The 25,662-nt window shown below is 48.7% G+C and overlaps 8 protein-coding genes across 8 annotated transcripts; 4 read left to right on the top strand and 4 right to left on the bottom strand.

Annotated features, from left to right (window-relative positions):
* Nucleotides 1-1,324: 1,324 nt before the first annotated feature.
* On the top strand, nt 1,325-2,859 carry BC939DRAFT_483021 (uncharacterized protein; the record flags this gene model as incomplete). The annotated part of the gene is made up of 3 exons (XM_051559159.1): nt 1,325-1,732; nt 1,825-2,001; nt 2,098-2,859. The coding sequence occupies 3 exons, from the start codon at nt 1,325-1,327 to the stop codon at nt 2,857-2,859; spliced, it is 1,347 nt and encodes a 448-aa protein (XP_051416354.1).
* A 1,085-nt stretch (nt 2,860-3,944) lies between these two features.
* On the bottom strand, nt 3,945-5,850 carry BC939DRAFT_392448 (uncharacterized protein; the record flags this gene model as incomplete). Its single annotated transcript, XM_051552026.1, has 3 exons — nt 3,945-5,024; nt 5,117-5,511; nt 5,673-5,850. 3 exons carry the CDS (start codon nt 5,848-5,850, stop codon nt 3,945-3,947), a joined length of 1,653 nt encoding a protein of 550 aa, XP_051416353.1.
* A 218-nt stretch (nt 5,851-6,068) lies between these two features.
* BC939DRAFT_483019 (ribosomal protein L24) lies at nt 6,069-7,542 on the top strand (the record flags this gene model as incomplete). The annotated part of the gene is made up of 3 exons (XM_051559158.1): nt 6,069-6,084; nt 6,438-6,550; nt 7,273-7,542. The coding sequence occupies 3 exons, from the start codon at nt 6,069-6,071 to the stop codon at nt 7,540-7,542; spliced, it is 399 nt and encodes a 132-aa protein (XP_051416352.1).
* Nucleotides 7,543-8,010: 468 nt separating this feature from the next.
* Nucleotides 8,011-9,448, bottom strand: BC939DRAFT_483018 (putative 40S ribosomal protein S15; the record flags this gene model as incomplete). Its single annotated transcript, XM_051559157.1, has 2 exons — nt 8,011-8,466; nt 9,446-9,448. 2 exons carry the CDS (start codon nt 9,446-9,448, stop codon nt 8,011-8,013), a joined length of 459 nt encoding a protein of 152 aa, XP_051416351.1.
* On the top strand, nt 9,362-10,607 carry BC939DRAFT_255051 (uncharacterized protein). The gene is made up of 5 exons (XM_051551025.1): nt 9,362-9,510; nt 9,608-9,715; nt 9,817-9,970; nt 10,072-10,197; nt 10,295-10,607. The coding sequence occupies exons 1-5, from the start codon at nt 9,447-9,449 to the stop codon at nt 10,527-10,529; spliced, it is 687 nt and encodes a 228-aa protein (XP_051416350.1). The 5' UTR covers nt 9,362-9,446; the 3' UTR covers nt 10,530-10,607.
* Nucleotides 10,608-13,095: 2,488 nt separating this feature from the next.
* Nucleotides 13,096-14,040, top strand: BC939DRAFT_473393 (uncharacterized protein; the record flags this gene model as incomplete). Its single annotated transcript, XM_051558345.1, has 1 exon — nt 13,096-14,040. One exon carries the CDS (start codon nt 13,096-13,098, stop codon nt 14,038-14,040), a length of 945 nt encoding a protein of 314 aa, XP_051416349.1.
* Nucleotides 14,041-15,294: 1,254 nt separating this feature from the next.
* On the bottom strand, nt 15,295-18,963 carry BC939DRAFT_499277 (uncharacterized protein; the record flags this gene model as incomplete). The annotated part of the gene is made up of 1 exon (XM_051559925.1): nt 15,295-18,963. The coding sequence occupies one exon, from the start codon at nt 18,961-18,963 to the stop codon at nt 15,295-15,297; it is 3,669 nt and encodes a 1,222-aa protein (XP_051416348.1).
* Nucleotides 18,964-21,671: 2,708 nt separating this feature from the next.
* BC939DRAFT_392654 (SNF2 family N-terminal domain-containing protein) lies at nt 21,672-24,226 on the bottom strand (the record flags this gene model as incomplete). Its single annotated transcript, XM_051552040.1, has 9 exons — nt 21,672-21,903; nt 21,992-22,122; nt 22,206-22,573; nt 22,660-22,924; nt 23,015-23,376; nt 23,461-23,664; nt 23,748-23,892; nt 23,959-24,027; nt 24,122-24,226. 9 exons carry the CDS (start codon nt 24,224-24,226, stop codon nt 21,672-21,674), a joined length of 1,881 nt encoding a protein of 626 aa, XP_051416347.1.
* Between the last annotated feature and the right edge of the window lie 1,436 nt (nt 24,227-25,662).

Below are 25,662 nucleotides of genomic sequence, written 5' to 3'. Positions count from 1 at the left end.
TGGATGCGGTATAACTGAGATACGGGTCATTGATGTGTCTTTCTGAGTAACTGATGCGTCCCTTTGACCAAGACGCCTGCTCGTCCAATGTATGTTGCCTGTGGTCTTGGCATGTACGATGAGGATGTTGGCCGCAGTGATAAGAGTCCAGGAAAAAAAAAAGTGACGTCGCCTCTGTTTTTTTAAAGTCTTTGTGTGGACCGAATCAGGGTGGATTCCACCTCCACGTCCATCTCGCTACTCCCTCCCCACCTTTCTGCGTCACTTCGCCGCTCAACAGTCAACATGGATCCCAGGAAGAAGACGGTCGGGTTCGCACCAGACGTATGTGTTTATGTATTCTTCGGACCCGAGGACAGAACTCGAATCCCGGATCGGTTGACCCTGGCGCTGAACCATGGGAATGACTCTGATTCAGTCAAGGGCTCATATCGTGCTTTATTTTATTTTTTTTTTCCCCTGTGAAGGAGGACTCTCTGTGACTCAGTGAAAAAAAAAAAAAAAAAAAAAAAAAAAATATCCATCTCATGCCTTTGCGCAGGCATCACCGTACTCTGACAGGGCTTACTGCGCACAATGACTCCTCTTCGATATAGTCAACATGTACTCCTGACGCATATCCTTCCTTTGCTCATACCTGCCTTGCACGATCTGGGGCCCGTCGTTCTTTTAATCGCACAATGGATCCTTACAGCCGCTTCTTCCAACCCTCCTCTATTTTATCTCCTTCTTCTAGAACGATGTCAACGCAGCAAACTTACCCTCACCTGGAAGCAGTGACAACACTAGTGCGGTCAACTCGCCTATGTCAGCATTCAATAATACCTCGGATCTTAACAGCGCCACCGGTACCTCCAACCCTGCTGGATCCTCTGCCGCCACAACTGGACCTCGATCAATCAACTCGACTGGGGCCAGATCATCATACGAGGCCATGAAGTCATCGTACGAGCCCATGAAGTCATCCTACGAGCAGCAATGGGATCTTGCTGATCGCCCACCATCTTCGTTCTCAAAGGCACACAGGATGGCCTCACCCCGCGACGGTGCTGGATTTCCCAACAAGGATCAACAACACGTTGCTGGTTCCGGCAAAAAGGATTCTAAAGGCAAGCGCGTCTCGATGTCTTCACCCGGCAACTCCGGTTCGGTCCCTGGAAAGGAAGGTGGCAAGACATCAGGACTGGGTATTCAATCCAATGTCGGCGTTTCGTCTGGAGATGGACCTCAGAGCGGAGCACCCAGTTCTGCAGGATCGACTGGAGGGTCGCCTTCGGGAGGCAAGGGAGGACCACAGAAGCCCAGCGCACCTTCTCAAAAATCAATGACCAAGGCAGAGCGTCGTGAATTGCAGGAGCGACAGAAGGCAGAGAAGGCAGCTCGCGTTTCTGCAGGTTTGCCAGCTTCAGGGAAGAAAGCCGCTCAGGCTGCTGCACAGCCCAACTCTGGGTTTTCGCCCAATCCCTCAAAGTCTTTGGCCACCTCATTTCCCGGAGCCGAGGCGGAAATGGCCATTGCAGCTGCAGAATCGACAGCTCAAACCAAGAGACGAGAAAAATTGACAAAAGAGATCGGGCTATTCGCTCATCTGGACCCTCCCAAGTTTGCCAACACTGCTTCGGCACCAAAGGATCTTCACCCAGCAGTTGTCAATGTTGGACTTCAAATGGCACAGTTTAAGATTTGCGGCGCAAATGCCCGATGTGTCGCCACTATGAACGCATTCCGCAAGGTAATATATCATGTCTTGTGGGAATTTTTTTGATAGAGGCGGTATGACTTACTATGAAAATCATTAACAGCGTTTTGTTTTCCTTATCATAGGCTATCCAAGACTATCAGACGCCGCCAAACACGACTCTTTCCCGCCACATGCAGACCTACCTGAATCCTCATATCAGCTACCTTGTGACATGCAGACCCATGGCTGTCAGTATGGGTAATGCGATCCGGTATCTGAAGTACGAGATTGGAAAGAACCTGGAGTTGCCCGACGAGGACGTAAGTGTCGACGCGATATTGCTTACCATCAAAGGATTTTGAATACTGCAGCAATCGACTGATGCAAAACGTATGCGCAATGTTGTGCTCTTGTAGGCTCGCTCGCTGTTCCTAGAGAAGATCGACAACTTCATTCGCGACAGGGTCACGATGGCTGACCAGGTTATTATCAGCTTGGGCTTGCAGAAGATTCAGGATGGCGACGTGATTTTGACATATGCCCGCTCGTCTGTGGTCCAAGGCTTGCTCTTAGCTGCCCATGCCAAAGGAATCAAATTCAAGGTGATCGTTGTTGACTCTCGACCACGGTTTGAAGGAAAGCAATTGGTTCGCACACTGGCTTCCGCTGGAGTGCCCTGCACCTACGTTCTCTTGACGGCAATCGGACACGTCATGCGCGAGGTCAGCAAGGTTATTTTGGGCGCCCATTCATTGCTTTCAAACGGAGCATTGTATTCGCGCGCAGGAACGGCTGTTGTGGCGATGTCAGCTCATGAGCGCAAGATTCCAGTGATTGTCTGCTGCGAGACCTACAAATTCAGCGACCGAGTCCAGTTGGATAGTTTTGTACAGAACGAAATTGGCAATCCGGATGAGCTTGTCAACGATCAGCACAACAACTACGGACACAGCAGCACGCGATGCCACGGCAGCGTTCGTGGCAGTAGCAGCAGTACAGCTGCTTCCACTCATGGCCCCGCGTCAGGGGTGTTATCTGAGTGGAGGGAGTCAAGGGATCTGAAGCTGCTGAACCTGCTGTACGATTTGACGCCTAGCGAGTTTGTGACAGTGGTGATCACCGAGGTTGGACTAATCCCATGCACGTCGGTCCCTGTCATTCTGAGAGAGTTCTTGTAAGTGGCACATTGATAATTGAATTTGGTTCGCATCTGTTTTTTGTATCGAGACTACAATATGGAATGCTGACCATGATTACTTCTCAACTTTGCAAAACTGTAGGCCAATGATGCAACAGTAGTCGGGCGCAAATTCGGACGATGTTATAACCAGAGGCGCATGAGCATTACTGCACAAGAGAATATCTTGGAGAATAATCCATTTCATCATTTACACATTAAAGCATGCATCTTCTCATAACACTCAGGCTGAATGCTGGATGAAAAATGCTTTATTGTGAATGCAAGTGAGGTGATAGTGGAGGTCTATTTGTTCTTCTTGGTCCGTTTGCCATCGCGGGAAGACTCTGTTGCCATAGCGCTCTTACGCTTGACCTATAAAGAGGACACAGAGACATAAAGAGTTGTTAGAGGGATTTAGAAAGCTGACCACCTTTTCCGTGAAAGTAAAAAAAGAAAAGAAGACTTACAGTATCAACCAGCAAGGAGAGCGAAGGGTCCTCGAAAGCTCCCTGAACCTTGATCTTGCTGTGGTCCTGGTTGTTCTTCTTCTTGTCGTTATTGCTCTGCTGCTGCCGCTTCTTCAAGCTCTGTTCAGTCTCCTCATGCATGACCGCCGTCCGCTTCTGACGCTCCTGCAGCAACTCGGTCATCGCCTTGGTCTTCTTGAAGTGGGGGCTTGTAGGATCGAGAGCAAAATGATGCGATTCGTGCAGTGCACTGAAACGTGGATCGCTAACGTCGATCTTGAAGTTGTCCTGCAGATCCTCACCCTTCTCCTTATCGCTCTGTCCCTTGCTCTTGTTCTTTTTCCTCTTGTTCTTCTTCTCGACCTTTTGAATCTCTTTCATGTTGAAGTGTTGGTTGTTTTCCCTGTTATCCTCCATCAGCAGCTCGAGCTCGGCCTTCTTGCGATTGTCCTCAATACGCTCCTCCTTGGTGCGCTTCTTCTTCTCGTTCTTGGATTTCTTCTTGCTTTCGCCCTTCTTGCCCTTTCCTGCTGGCGCCATGTCGCCGCCTGCAAACTCTTCTGCAAAGTACGAGTCGTTCATCAAACGCTCATCCTCATCCTCAGAGAACAAAGCCTCACCGCCTATAAATTAAGAAAACAAAAGATGAATGCGATAATGTGAGAAGGGTAAAGGAAAATACCTGATGGTTGATTCTCGAACCCAGGAGACATTGCAAGAACCGTGATGAGTTACCTTGATCGTCGCTATCATCATCACTTTCATCGCTGCCCTTGAATTTGGAAGCCCGCGCGTCCTTCTTGCGCTGTTTGCGTTCCTTCTCCTTGCGCTTGTAGGCCTCGATAGAAGTCTCTTCCTTGACTGGCAGCTCACGCTGCTTCTTGGCCTCCAATAATTCTGCAGCAGCCTCGCTCAAGCCTGGAGCGAATGTGATCTCCATCTCCTGGTTCTTGTCATCGTCGCTGTCAACGTCGCTATCATCTGAATCCTTATTTCCACCCTCCAATAGAGCACGGTACCTGCGCTTTGTGGCCTCAATGTCATCCTCGTCCTCCGAGTCGTCGTCCGAGGAAGCAAGGTAGGCCTTGAAGTCCATGTCTTCCAAGTCCTTCTTCGAGAACTTTTGGCGAGTGACCTTGATTCTGTCCGCATCATCTTCGTCCCAGGTCAACTTAACGTTCGAGTGCTGGAAAGCCTGGGTTATGAAATCATTGGGTTTGTAGTTCTCGGGCGCGCCAAAGGCCGAATCGCGGGGCATATCATCAAACTCCATGCCGTCCGGGATATATCTCAGATCGAAAAAGTTGGCGCTACTTTCGTACTCGGCGCCATCGCATGCCTCGCAAATGGCCTTTGCAGTCTCGACGGAATCGCAGTCGACAACAGCATAGTAATATTTGAGGCGATCGAGCTGGTACCTTCGCAAGGCTTCAGAGTCGACCTGTTCGTTTCCTTCGTCGGTTTGGTTCCTGATAAGAGTCTTTTCGTCTATCTCCTCATCCTCCTCGTCCTCATCCTCATCCTCGTCATCCTTGTTTTTGGAGGCCGACGCTTTCTGGAAGATCTCTGGTGGGGGTCCCTCGCGTTCCTCTCGCTCCATACGTTCCTTTCCAAACTCTGATGGATAGATTTTGACCGACCTGATAGCTCCTTTCTCCGGTTTAAATCCTGAAAAGACCTTGAACAAATCAATGGACTAGCATGTTGAGGAAAATAGTAAGCCGCGTGAGTTTACAGATCGGAGAGCAGACAGAGATCAAGCAGGACCGTTATGTCGGGAGTTGTTACCTTGACATGATCCCAGTCCAGGTTAACACAGGCAAAGCGATGTGATTCATCTCCTCTTGGAACGTCATCCTCTTCTTCTTCTTCCTCCTCATCCTCGTGAGCCTCGGCCTCAGCGTCCAGCTCAGCCGCAACCTCCTCATCGATATCAGAATCCGAGTCCGAGCCACTAATAACACCTCTACCACGCATAGGATCGTATGCGTCCTCGTTCTCTACTTCGGATTCTGAATCCGATCCAGAAACACCGACATCCTCGTCCTCCTCATCCTGATCCTCATCGTCATCACTCTCCTCTTCGTCGCTGCCAACCTCGCCCTTTTGGAGCTGATAGAATCGCTTCATTTGTCTATCGCTCGCTGAGCTCTGGAGTTTTCGTCCGTATTTGTCGACCTTGGCTAATGCAGCAATGTATAGAAGAAGACCAACAGGGTAAGAAATAAAATGAACGTCAGTCTATTGGTCTTCAGGAGCAGTCAAAGTGATAGTACAACACCGAATAGCGGATCAAGACAGATATATAAATGTCCTCTATGCCTCCATGCTTTGATTGACGTACGTGCGCTCGAAAACTCCTTGCCCTTGAGCATGGATGAAAAGCGAGAGTCGACCGTAACCTTGGAGTCGCTCTTTTGAGGTCTCCTGAAGCGGGGGTCCCGGTGCACATGGGCGAAACGAGTATCCTTGATGGGCGCCAAAGGCGCAGTCTTTCCACCTTTCTTGGGATTAGGCGCCATAGCTGTGAGTTGTGGTGAAGGAGAGTGGGTGGGCGTTTAGTCGTAGGTGTCAGTCTTGTCTGTCTAGCTCAAGCTTGACTACATGAAGAAAAAAAAAAAGTGCCGTGTTTACAGTTATGTGACTTGATAACAACAGTTCGGCACAGGCACACGAGCATTTATTTCGGGAGGCTCTGTGGAAAGCTTGAACCTCCTCTTCTTAACAAACGATATTCAATATGAAGCAGTCCGTTGGTAAATACCCTGAACCTGCGAAACATCCATCCATCGATCATTGGGACATCCATCCTTCATCTATCGAGCACATCCTCGATGATATCGCCAAACTATTTATTAGTTGATACCTACGGCAGGAACGGAAACACCATTGGCACGGGCGACATCTTGTCAAGTTTTCATCAAGATCGCCTATGTAGATCATGATTTGCAATCCCATCACACGGTCAGACCAGACGACCCATCGTACCACGCATACCACAGGCGATACAGCGACAAGCTCGGCACTTCTCACGACACTTCATAGGAGATCTTCCATGCAATTGAAATCAAACCATCTTGGCTGACCATCCATACCCCTTTCCCTTCAGATGTTAGCTCTTCCCGCCGCAAGAGCAGAAAGGCCCACTTTTCTGCTCCCTCTGATCTTCGTCGTAAGATTATGAGCGCTTCCCTCTCCAAGGAGCTCCGGGAGAAGCACAGCGTAAGTTTGCGGTTGGGATAAGTCCGAGTTTTCCTTCCCTTGGTGGGCCCCTCCTTTCCCTCTTTCAAGACCAAGCCGACAATCTCTGCGACCTACTGCAGGTAGTCTCGATAAGCGATCAGCGCCAACACCCAGCAGCACCAAAATCAGCAATTATCGCGCAACTAGACCAATTGAGCGATCATTTCCCATTCTTCGACTTTGCCCTGTCTTTTGGACTCGCCAGCACCTCTCAGGTCAACTTCGCCAGTCAGTCAGCATCGGCAGTGGGGACTCGTATTGCTTTGGGACACTGTAGCATCCGGACAGCAACGCAGACGCCGCTCAAACAACACAGCATTGTCAGTCATACGCTTAAAGGAACAGCCAACGAGACTGAGGCGAGCAATTGATAGCCGATTGCTTGCTTTCGACCTTCGTTTTTGTTCGGCTCTGGAACGTCAAACCTTCCAATGCCTATCCTCAGCAGCCTGACTCTGCAATGTAATGTTTCGACCTCGTTATCCGTTATCTGTCGCTTGGGAGAGGGTCTTTTGCAGCTGTTCTTGACGTTTTTCCACTAGGAGGCACATCACAAAAGAGGAGTCGGGGACCAAGAGGAGCTGAAATTGTGCAAGGAGGTGGCCACCAACTGCAAGGATTATTTTTACCGGCATATTATGTACATTATATCTTATCAACACCGTGCATTTTTTTTATTGTGCGATTGTAACGTTTCTTAGGCCCGTTCCATCCCCATCCGCAAGGATGATGAGGTCATGGTCGTTCGCGGTTCCTTCAAGGGCCGTGAGGGCAAGGTCGTCCAGGTCTACCGTCGCAAGTGGGTCATTCACATCGAGCGCGTCAACCGCGAGAAGGCTAACGGTGCCTCTGTCCCCGTCGGTATCCACCCCTCCAAGGTCGTCGTCACCAAGCTTTACATGGACAAGGACCGCACGGCCATTCTCGAGCGCAAGAACCGCGTCAAGAAGACTGAGGCCATGCAGGAGTAAAGATTTCGTTTGTTCGCCGCCCTTTCATATCTTGCGTTAATGTATGGACAGAATAAAAGCGAATTCAGCTTCATCCATAAGTTTTCTGAGTATCATATTCGCAGGTCTATCTATTCGCTATGTTGTGCTAAGGAAAAGCTTCGAAGCGAGTTGATTTGAACGGAGAATATCGACGCTGCAATGGTCATCCTCCAGGGCCGAAATGTCACGTCGACGGCTCCTAGGGTGATACGTACTCTCGCAGCACAGCCAAGGGCGCGTTTATACTTCTCTAAAACCGCTAAGTGAGCGGATCCATGACGCTGGCGTTGTTCATTCAGACGCTTAAGAACAAATCTCATGCTGTTGTTGAGCCGTTGCAATTACAACATTAGATATAATTGATACAGAGGAGGAAGTAGCTGGGACCAAAGAGTTTTTTTATTTTTCCGCAAATAAAAAAATCGAAAAAACAAATCTTCCGTTCTTTTACTTGAGAGGAATGAAACGGGAAGAGTGGGTGGCACCGATACCGGGACGACCGTGCTTGACGGGCTTGTAGGTGATGGAGAACTCTCCGAGGTAGTGTCCGATCATCTCGGGCTTGATCTCGACCTGGTTGAAGGTCTTTCCGTTGTAGACACCGACAACCGATCCAATCATCTCGGGGACGACAATCATGTTACGGAGGTGGGTCTTGACGACAGCGGGCTTCTCCATGGCGGGAGCGTCCTTCTTGGCCTGACGGAGCTTCTTGATCAAACCCATAGGCTTGCGCTTAAGACCACGCTGGAAACGTCTGCGAGGGCGGGCGTTGACGAGGTCCATCAACTGCTCCGAGGAGAGGTCCAAGAGCTTGTCGAGGTCGATTCCGCGGTAAGAGAACTTGCGGAACGTTCTCTTCTTCTTCACATCGGTGGCAGCATCATCGTGGTGTTCGTCAGCCTAAGAAAGCATTGAAAATCCAACCAACAGTCGAGTCTTCGTAAGTTGCAGTCCTTCTGTTCGGTATTGTCTTCAAAGAGAGCTAGAGTGCTACTACGCCGCAGTCGAAAAAGTTGTCGCGTCATGATATACAGAAGCCGCCCCATCTCCAATGAGTCCAGAGTCCTGGGAAGGAGTATATCCTGTTGCTACCGAACCCCCCAACCTGCCTCTAATCAGCTTCAGTATAGCGTTACTATGCAGCAGCCTAGTCATACGTTGCTGAAAGCCGATAGAGCATTTGAAGGGAGCGAAGACATTGACAGGCCGTAGGGAGTAGTCGACCCGCAATCTGTTTCCAGTTCATGTTGTTGTGTTTCATGGTTGATGTCGATTAAATGACAGGTCGAGTGCTCCTGATCTTCATCAACCTCGCCTATGACTTTCTCGGCCCTTGCGATGCTTTTTATCAGCGATTTCTGCAGCCTTATAACTTTTTCCTTGCATGAGCACTGATGAGAGGCGGTGTTGCTTTGCATCGCCGAGTTGTAGTTATAGGACAAGTCGGATTCTGAGCCATAACTAATCCCCATCGCTGCTCGCCTAGATGTTTTTTGTTGTCCAATGATTATTGCATTCCTGGTATATTGAAATCCTGAAGCACAACTGATGGATAGATGGATCGATGGCTCATAGGCGATGGTGTGTTGGATGGGTGGATGCCTTCCAGCGGTTCACTACGGCCAGCTGGATGCCCTGTAGCGGTCACGCACCATTTTGGAAATATTCAGAAAGAAGGAGCAAACGTATACCCAGCATCGTCTCCTGATATCGAACTCTCGTTGAAGGACTGTTTTCTCTGAATTTAATCACGTGTAAATGTTTACCTTTCTTATTTTTCTTTTTTTTTGTGGAGCCTTGCCTTACCTACTGCTGTATGGCACGGTAGTCAAAGAGCGTTGCCTTCTCCTTTTCCCCACAGTAACACACCTCGAGTAACCATGGTCGTCATCGCCTCTGCAAAGGACTCCTCATCCCCATTCGGAAAGAAACTTGCCGCCAATGGTACGGCCACCACATCAGGACACGCCTTGCCTTTCTATGCTAGCACATTTTATCTTAACACTCCCCTCACTTTAACTTTTCCTCAATCGATTATTAGACAAGAAGACTAGAGATAAGGCGGTCAAGGCCCTCGGAAAGTGGATTTCAAAGAAGAATGATTTCACACACTTGGAACTCATGAAACTCTGGAAGGGTCTCTTTTACTGTAAGTTGTCTACTGCCTCTTTTCGACCTCCAGAACTACAGGGACCACGCGCGCATTGAGGCCTCAGCATTGGCTGATATTTTCATTGCTTCATTAAATAGGCGTATGGATGTCCGATAAGCCGATCGTCCAGCAGCAATTGAGCGAAACATTATCGTCCTTGATTCTCAAGGTCCCCCGGGAATCTGTGATGGCCTTCATTGCAACGTTTTGGGAGACTATGTGCGCCGAATGGCACGGCATTGACCGTCTGAGGTATGTTTTCGACACGTTGACAACTTGGTTTATCTCGAGTACTCATGATCTGTCTTGTGTGATTGTGCTGACCTGTATTCTGCTCTCAATCTTTATCCTAGACTTGACAAGTTCTACTTTTTGTTGCGTCGCTTCACCTCATATTCCTTCCGCATGCTCAAAGAGAACGAATGGGAACTGGAAACGATCGAGGAATACAACAATGTCATGGTTAATGGACCACTAAAGTAAGCCTTGAGCTTTGCCAGCATTTCATTCTGGATGGGAAGCACGATCAACCAGGGATTAATCTCTTTGATGCTCTGCTTTTTTATTATTTTCTAGCGCAACAAGCCCAAAAGTTCCTGATGGAATTCGCTACCACCTTATTGAAATCTACCTGGAGGAATTGGAAAAAGTCGTCGACGTGGCTTATTCAGGAGAAGTACCAACAGCACATGTTCTTCAACCCATGTTTCAGCTTTTGGGAAATACTATCAACGGAAAGGTGTTCAAGATGGTGGCAGAGGAGGTTTTCGAGGCCATTTTGAAAAAGACTGGTAAGCAGGATGAACGATAATCTAGAACTGGGAAGAAATGTTGTATACTTTTACGACACACCAATGACTGCAGTACTAATATTTATTTTGTCTTTGCTAATGATTTTTTAGCTGCTGGCGAAGGAGATGATTCGGATTTTGAGGATGATGCAGATCTCACTGTGTTTGACAAGGACGAGGACGAAGATGAAGATGAAGATGCAGATGGGGAGGAAGAAAAGGGCGACGAAGATATGGCAGAGGATGACGAAGACGATGATGAAGAAGAGGCTAAGGCAAGGGCTGAGATGGAGATGGAGATGGAGATGGACGGCGAAGAAGCAGAGGCAGAGAGCACCACATTTGATTATGATTTAATGGGAATCAAGGAACGCCTGTTTACTATTGGTGCCGATAAGGAAACTGTGGAACAGAACCGGCGCAAGGTCTATGCGCTTTTCTTGGCATACCAGGACTTTTGTCCGCTTGAGGAAGATGGCTCTGATGGAGAGGGTGTGGAAGTAGAGGATGGAGATGAGGACGACGAGGACGAGGACGATGAAGCTGACGAGTAACAGAGCTCTCGACAAACTAGGAAGAGACACCACCCTGCATATCCACTGTCATTCTTTGCTGTTGTTTTTTTCTTTTCTCGCTTTTGCATTTCGAACATAATAAACTAGACTGTTGTACTCTATATACTTCCCATCGCGCTGTGGCAGAAGATCGGTCGTAGAGGACACTTTTGCTCGCATGATGACCCCGACATGCCTCCTTCCATATTTGGTGAACAATGTGCGTCCAAATTGTGAGCAGGTCGTTTCAAACTCAAAACGCCCTGTTCACCGTCTGTGGTCTTCCGTTTCTACGCAAAGAACACTTCATTGCTAGCTCAGACCGTATGCGCAGTAACTCGCGACCGTTTATCCACGAGTAATGCCCATTAAACTTATCATACTTTGCTAGTGCGCTGACTATATTGAGCCATCAAGGTCTTTTCGGACAGCAAACACGTCGATAAATACCAGTCTGCAGTAATTTCATATAAATAGAGTTAGCCTCCTTTCCCCTTGAAATGCATGTACAGATCTCCTTCGTTCTTGTCCGTTGATACTAGTCCGATATCCTGGAAAGTCTGTACAGAACATCTTGGAGTACGACGTCAACGAGGTAACTCTCTGGACTCTATCCTTTAGTCGTTGATGACATGCATAGCTTGAACTGGGGGATGCTACGAACATGTATTAGTGTTCCATAGGTCTTTTGGCTCGTACCTAACCTGCTCTCCTCGACTGATAACTGGGCTCTTCACTCCTTGATTTTTCTTTCCTTTGCATAACTATACAGCGAATTATTATTATTACTCTGCCCATGGGCCAGCCAAATAATTGAGGGAATACCCTCTTTGTCTTATCTTCTCTATTTTGGCCGCAGAAGCATGCCTGAAGGAAATCGTTTTTGAGACTGAGATAAGGCTGAGTGCGTGGGTTGTTTATTTATGTTAAAGACGGTGATTAGTTGTGCATGCTGCATCCCCTTCGTCCTTTCCTTTCCCCTCTTGGAATCCACCCAGGAAGGAGTTTAGAGAAGTAGGACGGGCTCAGGGGAAAGTATGTATCCATCGTCGTTTTTACTATTTTTGTTAATGCATGACCGCGCCTGTAGCCGAAGCAGTAGTCAGACGCATTCGTGAGAGTGAGCTGCAGAGCGAAGGAGCGAGGATATAGAGCAAAAGAGCAACAACGAACAGGAGACAGAATAAAGTTGAAGGGGGAAACGGGGTGCGCTTGGATGAACTCGCCATTAGGAGGTCCTACTGTGGTCATTACTGCCTCCTCTGCGGAAGGGTATCCTTCCTCCCGCCCTCTCTTTGTCCCTCGCGCTCCGGAAACCCCTGTCATCGTGATCATGTCCTTTCAAGGCGCACCCGAAGAGCTGCCCTTTCGACTCATCATTGATAGCGTGGGAGCCTGGGTATTTTCGTGTATACCGCAGCGGTGTTTTTTTTTTTTTTTTTTTTTTTTTTCGAAGATTAACGGGTTCAGCAGAGGCCATAATTCATTTTTAGGATATTGAGCTTTTCTGCGATAATTTTGGATATCCAATAGAAGACAGGCTGCACCTGCTGAGTGAGCTACGCGTTTGACCATGACTGGGCACCACTGGACAGCTCAGGCACACAGCACTCATCCGCAAAGGTCATGAATGCAATCACTATCATGGACCTAAGGTTCGGCTGCGATGCAAGGAAATGCAGAATAAAATAATGAAGGCAAAAGGAAATGCATGTTGACAAGGCGAGAGCGACAAGAATTAAAAATGTAAAAGGCATCTGTCCGTCCAACTGACGGATGGCACCAGCAGCATAACCACAATACGCATAAGCCCATCGCGAGCGATGCACGCGCTCCTTTTTTTTTTTTTTTTTTCGCTCTTTACTTCTCCGGTACTGCTTACTCTCTTCCTTTCTATCTCTTCTCTTTTTATCTTTTTGTTTTCTTCTCTCTCGCCTAATTCTCTTAACATCCACCAACTTTCACGCCCCATCGCAAAATCTCGAACTCACCTCTCACTCCAGAAACAACTCCCCTCCAAAACATCTCAACAATGACCGACACTACCGTTCACCAAGCTGTGGCCCACGCCGCACCCAATGCCGATGCCGAAGCCCCTGTCGTTGCCGAGGAACACTCCACAACTGAGGTTCCTGCTGTCGCTACTGAGGAGGCCGCCGCTGAACCTGAGGCAACGTTCTCTACCCAAGTTGAACCTTCAGATGCACCTGTCCTCGATGCGGATGATACTCCCATAGAATCTGCCGTCGTCGAGGAGGCCACAATCACCGAGGAGGTCACAACCACCGAGGTCGCCACGGATTCCCCCCCAGTCTCGGGAGGGTCGGACAAGAAGTCAAAGTCGTGGATTGCAAAATTGACAAACAACATCAAGAAGTTGGCGGACAAGAAGCCCAAGGCCGAGAAGGCTCCTGCTACTCCCGCTGCCGATGCCGAAACTTCTGCCGCTGCTGCTACCGTTGCCTCTGCTAAATCGTCTACTGCCTCAGAGGAGGCATCTGCAGAGGTAGAGGGCGAGGCAGTGACAGAGACATCTACAGAGGCTGTCGTCGCCGAGGAGATCGCTGCCCCTGCTGATGCTGCCACAACCACTGAGGCAGAGACTGCCGTCGCTCCTGCAACAACTGAACCTGCTACAAATGGAAAGCTCACTGTCCCTGAGCTTGCCACTGAAGAGCCGTTGTCTGGTCCTGCAAAACTCGGCAAGCGTTTGTCCTTCAACTTTTTCAAGAAGTCGCCCAAGTCGGATAAGGAGAAGGAAAAGTCCGCTGCAGGCACATCCACGCCTATTGCAGAGGTTGCAGAGGTTGCAGAGGTTGCAGAGGTTGCAGAGACGACAGAGACCGCTGACGAACCCAAGGAAGCAGAGGAGACCGCGTCTTCAGCCTCGGTCAAGGATGTTGCTCCTGTCATCGAGGCGACACCCATCGCTCCGGAGCATGTAGTCGAAGAGACTGCCGTCGCTGCTGCTCATTAAAGGCTCCTTGTTATTGGTAAGGACCTGCACTTGATTGCGACCTATCTGCAGGCTCTTCAGCCCCAACTCCCCCCTTTTTTTCCTCATCCCTTGCCCTTGCAGACTGTTCTTTAAGTTGCATTGGCTTGTTATCTCTGTGGGGTACCTGGCCTTGTCCTTATTTTCGCTGGCGTATGGATGGGCCTACAAGTGGACGAGTACCAAGAAGGAAACAGGAGATATATACTCCCACATTTCGATGTTGCTGCCATTAGTCCACGCGGATGGCATCTACACAGAGCAGAGGAGTGGACAAACCTAGTTTGTACAAACCGCGTATACAACAACCACTGACCGCACGCTTTGCTTTCTTGTGTCCATCCTCTATAGTTCTGCGACCCTGGGGTTGTCCTACGAGAATCTATCTATAATTTCGCCCTCCCTATTCGTTTGCTCTGTCTGTCCGTGTCTGTTTCCGTCTCTACCATAGCTCACTTCCATTTTTAATCTAATATACTGCCATTAAAAGACAGCAAGCACTAAGAAAGATAGTACGGAAGTATGTTTGCAAAATAGATATAGGCTCTACCCATGTAGCCTTTTGAATAGCGCTCAAAAGAAAAAAAAGAAAAAAAAGGACCCTTAGAAAAGCATATCCTTGATTGGTGATACAGCAGAGCGTTCTTAGCGTAACCATGCAAACGTTCGCGCAAAAGATGGTCGAATCTTCTTTTTTAGCGCAGGGGTAAATGAAGCAAGGGCAATGAAATGCAACAATGCCATTGGTATTATCTGCAAAACCCCTTCATTTCTGATAGACATGCAGTCGTGCATACAGTGCATGAATATTTTTCCTGCATCTTCCAAAAAAAAAAAAAAAAAAAAAAAAAAAAACTACAAAGAGAGACTAACACCCAGAATAACGGCGGTTGCCGAGCACCAAGGAGAGCATCCTTCATTGTAGCTAGCATACCGACCAAAGAGCGTCATCGCACGAGAATGCAAGGGGTATTTAAGATATCTTTCCCGACCCAGTTCAGACGAGGTCGCATACCATAGGCCCTTCGCATTGTAAAGTAGCTCTTAGGAATATCGATAACAATATCAACGCGCGCCCGACGTTTGTTCATGGTGCGTATAGGCAACATTTCCCGCCGTTGCCCACCCTTCAAGAGCAACGACGCTATTATTTTCTTTTTCTCAAAGATAATGGTAAAAATAACAAGGACTAAGTGGCAACCTAGACGGCTCTGTACGGTGCTCTTGGATTCTGCTTCAAATCGCTGACCATTGCATTTCGCTTGAAATCCTTCTCCGCACAAACGCCAATGGCACGTCCTCTTCCTCTTCCACCTGTCCGTCTTTGACAATCCCCTGCTTCTCCTGGGCGCTCCTTCTATCGTCGTCCATACTATGCCGCGCTTGAAGCCCGTGCGCGTTCCTGCTACTCGCGCGGTCCCTCGCTCCGTCCATGCTACGTCGTGATCGGAGCCTCTGTAAAGAGCGGTTGAGCCAAGTACTGCTTTCGGTCTTGTTCTCCCTTGCTTGGTGTGACCTGAATCCTCTCTCCATTGACGGTTCAATAAACGTTTTTGCATCCGAGTCCATCATGCACGGAAGTTGTGGCGTGGATAGTACGGGTTGAGCAGTAGCCCCCTGTATATTCCCTGGCTGTGTTGTGCATTGTCGAATGGCATCCAGATTTGCACGGCTGTTACTAGCCTTGCGTGCAGGAAATGCTTGGTTGTCAGCAAAGTAGCCAGCAGTATGCTGTGTAGTCTGAGCATGCGCTAAAGAGGGCGAGTGCATCGATGCAGATAAAGAGACTCTGCTCGTGCTCGGACGAATATAATCGCAGGCCTGCAAAAGCCGAGGACCCCTGATAGGCAGGCAAGAGACTGGTACTGGTACTGGCACAGAGACGGACGTGTTTGCAAATGAGGAGTGGAAGGGTGGCGATCTGGTCAGGGACTGTCTTATGGGGCCTGTGCTCCCATCTGCAGAAAACGCTGGGAACATTGACAAATGACCGTGAGTTGCTGCTGAGTGTATATTATGTGAGGGTGGTGCAGACCAGCTAGAACCTGTCGCAAGAGTCGCCGTAGATAGATGGAATGTCCAAGAACCATCCACCTGTGTATCCGGGTGCACTTCCGGTTCCTTCATAGACTGTTCAGCTAGTGGTTTCGTGACCAATCCAAAATCTTCGCTGAAGACGGTCGTATACGTCGATGTTGCGAACCGCGGTCGAGTCCCGAGAAGCTGGGCTAGCAATGGCGCCTGGTCTTGCTCTTTCGCCATTAAATTCTGGTGTCCAGGGCATTCATTTGAGGCCAAAAGGATGGTTGATGTCTCGAGCCTTCTTTGAAGCTGGCGCTGAAGCTGCATTTGAAATTGCTGCTGTTGTAGATAGAGCAAACCTTTTCGTCCTGTCGTACGTTTCGGAATGATAATTGTGGGAGAGGGTCGAACCGCTTCATGTTGGTCGAGATCAGCCTGGCCATCTTTATCCACGCCATAGCCGACACAGATAGAGGGAGCCCCGCCGGAAACTGTGGTAGCTGATACTGTCCTGTGTGAGGCTGGTGCAAGCGGAAATGGATCCTTTTCGTCCAAATTGATGAGAGGGTAGGGAGGGGTCCGTAGAAGTGGGAATCGGTCCTTGAAGGCCGTAGAGTTCGCTCGGTTCACACACGAAGAAGCAAGTGGGGGTGATAGATAATATGCGGGTGATGTCGATGTCGCACCAGAGTCGCTGACAGGTTCCATAACGTTGCTGCTGACGCTGCTGCTAACGCTGGCACCATTAGAAGCCTTGCTAAACTGAATGCGACTCTGGATAGATGAAATAAAAGAGCGTTTTGTCTTGGCATCCTTGCTACTTTGTGGTGCTGTGGTCTTCGCCTGGTTGAGACCATTCTCACTCTGACCTCGTTGAAGACCCTGCAGCAGCGTTTGCTGAACATAACTTTGGCATTGGCCCGGAGCGGTAAGGCTCGAAACGCCCCACTTCGCTGGGAAGTGAGCTGTCCACATGGACGTGTAAAAGTCTCCGATTTCCTCGCATTGGTTGTTGGTGATGCCTTGGCGAAGTTGAAGTAAAACGAGTTGTAGTAGAACAGCATGTTGGAATGGTCGCCGCTCTCGCTCGCGTAGTTTCTTGAGCGTGTGAATGTATGCCATTCTCTTCAGCATCAAAGCTTTTGGGTTCGCATGTGTTGTTCCTGTTGCTGGAAGGGACGGTCTAGTGAACCCTGTATCCGTGCGTTCACTCCCTGGATTCTCCGATGGTGGGGCGACAGGAGAAGTTGTCGAAAAACTGTATGAGGTTTCCTTCTCCCTCCTGTTGCTGGCTGGTAGCATGGTCATCATACTGCTGGGGACCTTAATAGTATTGGTAGATAACGCAGTTTCTGACGACGTTGACGACTCGATGGTAGCAGCAGCGAAGGTCTTTGGTGGACTGGAGAAAAAGGATACACCACTAATCGGCGATGTCTGGGAAGAATCGGAGGAATCCGAAGAAAACGACTCTGTCGAGGACGTCGAGGACGTCGAGGAATCAGAAGATGTTGATGATGCTCTGATATGTCGGCGCCAGATCGTTCTTTGCTCTGAGTCGTCCTTTCCTTTAGTCCACGTACGCGACTCGAACGTATTGAGGTCGGATTCCAGCCGCTCGCAGGGGCTAGCCGTAGAGTCATGCACATCGCTTTCCAGACTGTTAGAGATATTTCCTTGCTCCGTTCCCGCCTTTTGCTCAGGTTTTCCATCCATATTACAGTAAATATCATACTGCTCCCGCTGATGGCACTGCGAGGTGTCTTCTGCATTGGTTGCGCTCAAAATATCCAGCATAGACTGAGCAGTCGTGGGTGTCGCTTGCACAGACGTCGATTCTCCAGCTTTGTTCTTTGGTGTTATATTGAAAGGACCAAAGCTATCCAAGCCGAACTGAGCGTCGTCTATAGGGCTCATCAGAGCAGCCAGGTCGATGGTGATATCCTCCCTATACGATGGTAGAATCGTTTGTGCTAGGGGCGAAGAATTGTGTATCGTGGCTCGATGCTCAGTTCGATCGGTAGCTACTGGATTGTAGGCGTCGACATCACTCTCCTGACTGGACCATTCGTTGACATCCTCTGTGTTCGAGTTGGTGCTCGTCTGCCGATCCTGCTCATTTCCGGTGGGATAAAACAGTCTGCCTTTCCAAGTGGTGCGATAGTTCTTGCTCAGGCTGGAGTAATTGCTTGGATTTGAGGAGTCAGTTGGCATATGGAGTGCTTGAGGATTTGTAGGCAAAGCCAGGTATGATGTTGCAGGCTCGGTTGTGTCTAAGGCGCCTGAGTATGGTAAAGGAGTGCATGCGTACGGCGCAGGGGCGATCAATGGCTGGGGAGCGCTGATGGGTCCAATGGCCCTGCTTTTCCGAGAGCTCTTTGAGCGTGATTTTGGGGATGAAGATATATCCTGCTGCTTTTTGGACGAAGAGGAGAGAGCAGAGGTCCATTTACGGATATGGCCTAAAGGCGTCTCCATGGTAGAAAGTGAACTCGGAGACGGCGCACTCACTGATAACGAGGCTGAACCTGAGCTTGTTGACTTGGATTTGCGGCCTCTCTTGTTACGAAAGGAGGGTGCCTGAATGAGAGGAAGTGAAGGAGTCTTACGTTGGCGCCTGGATGGGGCGGTGGAGGAGGTTGTAATGAGGACGCTTTGATCTTCATCGGTAGCGGGGATGCTCCCGGTCATAATGGCATTTCCGATGGGCCTTATATAACCGTTGCTACTGCTGATATTGTTTTCAGTGTAGCTGTGGTCATAGTGATAGCGTTGGGATTCTATACTGGCGTGAGGAGTCGGTAGCTGAGTTCCGCTCGAGAATGGGCCTTTAGGCTTGATCCTGTCTGGCGCGATCACGTTCTGGCTCATGATAGCTGGCATCGGAGAACCACCTATCTCTCTCTTATGTTAAAAGCAGGTCGTAAAGGGATAACTGTAGCCTGAGGAGGCCTCTAATGGCTGAAGACAGGCTGCAGGTACCGGATATTGAAAATTGTAGATGGATTAGTCTCAGAGCTTCTGGTGTTCACGAGTTAGATATGACTATGCATCGTGGAGCGGAGTAGGATATGCGTGTGCAGATTGAGTTAGAAAAGGAGAGCGAATTGAAAGGAGGGGTTGCAGATTGACTAGATGGACGCGAACAAAAGCTTGGGAATCTAGCAAAGCGTGATGAGCCATGCATTAAATGAAGGACCTCCTATACATGAGGAAGCAGCAGTACCAACTGCAAGGCCGTGCTTGATCATATTATGAGTGGTGAGGTGCAGTTAGAGCCTCAAGGACGTCAGTCGCAGTAACGGGAATGGCACCATCGGTATCCCCAACAGATATGGCGCCTTCACATATATAATGATGGATGGAATTCAAAATAGCCATAGTTACAGTGCCGAAAGAGAGGCATTGAGAGGAAGAGGGAGAGGGACTAGGGGGTGGGGGAGCCAGCCAATGTCGCCACCCGACAGCTTTTTTTGCACCAGTCAATGTCGCGTTCATTGTCAGTTTCGTCCTAACAGAGCACAGCCACAGCTAGGGGCACGGAGCACAAGTGAAGTCACTTGTGTAACAATGTCAGTGATTCTTACTTACCCCAACCGCGTGGAATAGGGTGGAATGAGCTGAGTTTGTGCTTCTTGATCGCAATGTGGGAAAAGGGAAATGAATGAGATGAATCGGAATGAGGAGAAGAAAAGGATTCGCGAAATGAGGGTTTCAAAGAGAGCGAGTGAACCCACAGCAACGTTGAATGACTAGTGCAGCGAATAGGTCCCAAAGAGGTATGTACAATAGTAGGGCCTTTCGCAAAAATAGAAAGAGGAAAGAGCAGCGAGATAGTTCAGAGGAATGTATTATGCCACCGATGCTTAAACAGCGGAGAAAGGGCCGGAACAAGGAGGGGTCGAGGGGTCGCTCGAGAGAGTGAGCGAGCAAGAGAAAAAGTGAGAGCGAGCGAGAATAAAAATGAAAGTGTGTGAGAGAGAGAGCGAGAGGGAGCGGGAGAGAGCGAGAAGTTGTGTTCAGCTACTGCTGCTGTAACGATTTTTAATAGGTGGGACCTGATATGAGTTAGGAAGACAGCATGAGAGATCGTTTTTATGCAATGTAGTGGTGCTGCTGTAGTGAGTGGGTCGTCAGCCTCCGGAACGAGTGCGCGGACGAAAGGAAAGGAAGAGCGATAAGGAGGGGCGAGAAGAAGGGATGAATAGCCAAGAGCGAAAAAGAAAGTAGTAACAAACCCGAGGAGGGTGGGGATGGAGAAAACGAAAATAGCAGAGCAAGCAAAGGCACGCAGCTGCGTTCGCTAGCTTGTGCATGTCTTCCAAAGAGCCAGATGAGCCACTATGGATATGGTGATTCCTTAGACATGTGCGCACTCTAGACCTGCCATCTGTGGCACCAATAAAACGGAGGTGAGCCACAGAAAGAAGCGGTAAGGATCAAGCCGAGTCCAATATTCAATGGCCCTGTCACTCAGTATGTCCCCACAGCTAACTGGCCCATTTATTTATTTTTCTGTTTCTTATGCCTCGTCTTTTATTTCTTCGGTCTGAGATAGTTGACATGAACACTATATACAATGAAAAACATGAAAAAAGAAGCTAAGGATGGGTAGGCATCGAGATATAGAGGCAACTTACGCGCACAAGTGTAAAGAAGGAGGGCGGGGTACGAGCGGCATGCAAGACAAAGGGAAAAGGAAATCTATCCAATGTCTCGCTGGCTGTTGGAGCATATTCTAACTGCATGGTATATATTGGCTGGTGCCACCTCTCCTTGCTGTCCTACTGGGCTCAAAAGGATCAGCAACCCTTGATCTTATCTCTGCGTACCGTCTCCGCCAAAAAGAGGCTGTGACAACGGGGAGGAAGTAAGAAGACCTGCAGCAGCCTGTCAATCACTTAGAAAACGTTGAAATCGTAATCTCGTCAACAGTAACGACGCAGACAACAACGATTTCTTTCACTCCCCTTGCTTTTCTGCCCCTTGGCATTTTGCAGGTCATTCTGTGGCCCACAAACCCGTTCGCATACAGAGTTTGCTCCAGTTTTTGATCTCAGACGGAGGCCAGGGTGCTCTTAATAAAAAACGGTTTGGCTTCAGCTCTTCCTGCCAGGCCAATCCCAAAATCACATTTTATGGCTAGAGAAACGTTTTTTCTTCTTGAGCTGGCTTGGTCATAAATAGAGCGTTTGTGAGGGTGAACTGCTAGCACAGCGCAAAAATCGCTGCATCGCCGCAGGCATAGTTGGCATGAAATTCTTGTTTTTTTTTTGTGCTCTAGGTGCCATGCATGTATTTCGACATTCGCGTCGCTCCCTGCTTGGCAAAGTGGGCTATATGAAGAAGAACAGGAGGGACGTACATTCACAAAATAAATATAAGATGCAATGGATGCGCCATCATTTTCTTCCTACGAACTATTGATGATACAAAGTACGTGGGGGGCAGCAAGCTAGGATCTATTTATCCTCCACGGAATAAATACATTAATTCCTGTAGCTGTGTTTAGAAAAAGAATGGGGATTGCAATGGGTTAGTAAACAGTCAGATTCAATCAAAGACATACAGTACAAACAACGGTGGCAGGGCTAGAAAGAGATACATACTCCAAGTTTCGCCAGCTTGGGGACCTCCCCTTCACCGAGAGCACCATTAGCCAATGCTTGCTTTTTCGCCTGCAGCGCCAAAATTCTGTCCTCCACAGTGTCTGGAATGCAAAGGCGGTGAACAAACACGTTCTTCGTTTGTCCAATTCGATGGACGCGATCAATTGCTTGATTTTCCAATGCTGGGTTCCACCATGGATCCATAATTACCACGCTAATGACCAGTGAGAGCACTAGTAAATACACATGGACAGAGCGGCTGTGCAGACCTGAGCAAATAAATAGGGGCATGGTGCACTTACTGGTTCGCCACGGTCAAGTTGAGTCCAAGAGATCCGCATTTCAAGCTGATAAGCATGACGGAGCAAGTAGGGTCATTGAACATTCTCTGAACGGCTTCATTTCTGGCTACCACGGTCATCGCACCGTCATACTATTGAGAACAGAAGTACAAACATTAGAACGAGCGTCCATTGTTAGCAGAGCTATTACACAGAAATGAAGGCACCTACTTACTCGAAGGTACTTGATATTCTCGGCCAATAAAGGCTTCTCAATCAGAGTGAGGAGGCTCGTGAATTGAGAAAAAACAATGATCTTCTCACGCTTCGCAATGACCGACCTAACGACCTCAATCATCTTATCGATCTTGCTGCTGCTGATCCATTCATCCAGTCCCTCAGGTACTACAACCCCAGGCAGTCCCTCGATATCTCCATCCTCGACTACGGCCTTGCCCTTTCCTTTTAAATCCTCGGGAACGGGCTCCGGAGTAGGATTGAAACGAGCATTGAAGTCGGCGACAGAAATTAAGTCCTCGATAGGAGCTAATCTGCGACATTCTGGACACTTGCGATCGTCATCGTCGTGTCGGCTCAAATGAGCTATAAACCATGCAGGTTATAAACATAGCGTCAGAGCAAAAGTTTGCGTACCCGAAAATATCTAGAGGTCGCTCAAGCACACTTACCAGTAATGCAGGCACGGCAGTAGATATGTCCACATCCACTCAGAATCACACTCTCCTCTCCGACATCCATGCAGATCGGACATTCGACTGCCTCCATACCACGTTCAATCAGACGACGACGAATATCCTCCAACAGATTGTCAAGAAGATGGTCAACGTGGGCCTTTTGATCTTGCGGCGTTTGCTCGTTTTCCACCTTTTCGAAATCCGTGATGAGATGAGGATGGCAACAAGCCTGCCGTAAACGTAGCAAGAGAACCAGGATCTAAAATGCAAGAGACATAGTCGAGATAAATAAAATGTAATCAACAACCACAAATATCGAAACAAGAATAAAACACTAGGTACTACTTACGTTGGAGTAGTTCTTCATGACAGTTCCAGCTTTCACGTAGGCGTTAAATCGTTCCCTTGTTCTATGCTCCAATGCGGCGTAAAAGGCGCGTTCTTCGTCCGAGAATGGAGTGGCCACCCTGTCCACGTTGCGATCAGGGAGCTGTAAAATCGGCCTTCCATCCACCGTGCACTTCTTTGTCCTCCTAAGACACACTGCCTTCAATAGTGCCTGGACTCGTTGTATCGCTGGCCCGTATTGTTTCGTCTTCTTCATCGGCGCAGAGATCTTGTTGCGAAACTCATCCCAATCACAGTATGGCTTGATGCGGAGAAACCGAATCAAAGAATACAGCTCATCAACAGTATTTTGAATAGGCGTGCCTAGAGGCGAATTGTTCAAATATTTTCAGATAAAAGGAACCATTCATATATGATACACCGATAAAAAACCAACATTGTTTTTACCTGTAAGACACCATCTGTATGTAGCTGCAATTTGAGCGCATGCCTTGGAGCTCTTCGTATGCTTATTTTTGATCGTGTGGGCTTCATCGATAACAACGCGATGAAATTGTGCCTTGAACAAAGTACCGATGGCCTTCGATTTCGCAGGGTTCACATCCTTGACGCCAATTTCAGCAGCCAGTGTTCCGATTGTGGTGACGATAACTGGGTAAAGAGAGAAAAAGACCTGTATAAGTAAGTTACATAGGATCTTAGAGAAAAATACGCCAAGAAGATGCATGACTTACCATCGTAACGTCGAATGAGTTCTGGGTCAGCGAATTTGCCCCCACCATGATAAATGTGGACTTTCAACAGACCGGGTTGTGTCTTCGTCCTCAGCTCCTCGGCCCATTGATAGATAAGCGACGTTGGAGCAACCACTAATGTTGCCTTTGTCTTGACACGCACGGACTCCGGAGGGGGCTCAAAATATACCTTGCGGTCATCCCAAATTACTGGGTCGTCGATTGGGCCACATGGCCTGGATACTATGAGAGCCATGGCCTGAACTGTTTTACCCAAACCCTGTAAGTCGCGTTAAAATGCATGCTATGATTAAATGATGATTGCTAGATGTGATGCCTTATTTGAGCGAAACCCAAATATCCGAAATACGTACCATGTCATCGCCCAGAATGCCGCCACGATTAGTGCCGTCCTCCATCTTTTGTAACCACGTCAAGCCGATTTTCTGGTGCTCCAACAGTGCAATATGAGAGGCCATACCCTCGGGCGTTCCTGTCCTGTCCTGCGGAGCAATCTCCTCCTCGGCGGCTTGGATATTGGCAAGTAGATCACGGAGCTCCTTCTCGGTCTGTTCGGACGTCAAGTTGCGATTATAGTCGCGCTCGTATCCCTGACCATAGCTCCACGTAAGGCGCTGGTTTAGCATCCACTGTTGATAGTTGGAACCATAAGGATAGCCATCAAGCTCATCATCAAATCCTATGTCATACTCATCCTCCTCTCCAGACGAGTACTCTTCACTCCAGCAATCATGATAGCCTCCGAGCTTGTGCGACGCTTCAGAATACAGGTCATTAAACGATTTCATGAGCGGATTCAGTGCGTTCCAGCTTGAACTTGATCCGACCCCATTGTTATTGCGATCAGCCTCGTCATCCGAACTTGGAATCTCGTAAACTGGCTTTGTCAGATCCACGACGGGTTTAGTGAGGTCAACTGTTGTGTTTTTTTGGGATGTTTGCAATAGTTTGCTACTGCTACTGCTGATACTGCTGCTGCTGCTGCTACTATTGCTCCCTGAAGCTGAGGCTAATATGGAATGGTCATTATATCAGCAAGTAGTACAGTTACAAATGCCGCAATGGGCATGAAAGGATTAACGATAAATAGATACATTTGATCGCAGCATGAAGAAAGACAGACACTCGCTTACCTAAAATTGCCGCAGCATGGCTCTGAAGCCTGTCGAGTCCCTCTTTTGGTAAAATACTGGGAGGTGAGGCTTTGGTTGAGAGGCTAGAGGTCGAGCCTTTTAATGCGGCAGTAGTGGTTGGAACAAGAGGTGCGGTGGTAAATGACGGTGTTTTGGGCGGGCAGCTTAAAGCTGGAATGTTGGGTGCGTAGCTCGCAGTTGATCCACTAATTTTGGGCTGTAAAGCACTCCAGGACGACGATGACGAAGTTGCGCCTCTATTTGACAAACCCGATGTTCCTGCCGCGGTTGAATCGATCCTCGGTCTCTTTTCAAAGATAGAGAAGACAGGGCGCTCAGAGGGTGCTGGCATGGGTTTCCCATGATCCAGCGGCGGTTTTTTCTTAGGCGACAGTGCGAGATTAAAGCTGCTAGTCTCAGACTCGGCAAAAATCTTCGCCATCTCAGCATCCAGGCGCTCCTGGTGAGCTCGATCCAGCCGTGACTGCATCAATGACCCTCCATCCCCAGAAAATACCGGTAGTGAACTTGATGAGCCTGCCTGACTTTGGTATGCTCGAATCTCCTCGTCCTGGATAGATCTCGCGAATGCTTCGTCTTCTTCCTCTCGTCTGCGCTTTAGGTCAACCAAGCGCTGTTCCATCAGGGCTTGCTCCCTAAGCAGCACCTCCAAATCCATTTCATCCTCTCCTGCATCGACAAGGGCCGATATCACACTCTCTGCCTCCTTGTCCAGCGTTGAGGTAGCGGGAGCGTTGGAA

This window comes from Gamsiella multidivaricata, assembly GCF_025024155.1.
Source record: "Gamsiella multidivaricata strain RSA 2152 chromosome Unknown BC939scaffold_6, whole genome shotgun sequence".
Classification (NCBI taxonomy): domain Eukaryota; kingdom Fungi; phylum Mortierellomycota; class Mortierellomycetes; order Mortierellales; family Mortierellaceae; genus Gamsiella; species Gamsiella multidivaricata.
Note: the sequence above shows the minus strand (reverse complement) of the source record. Positions and strands in the feature narration are given on the sequence as shown.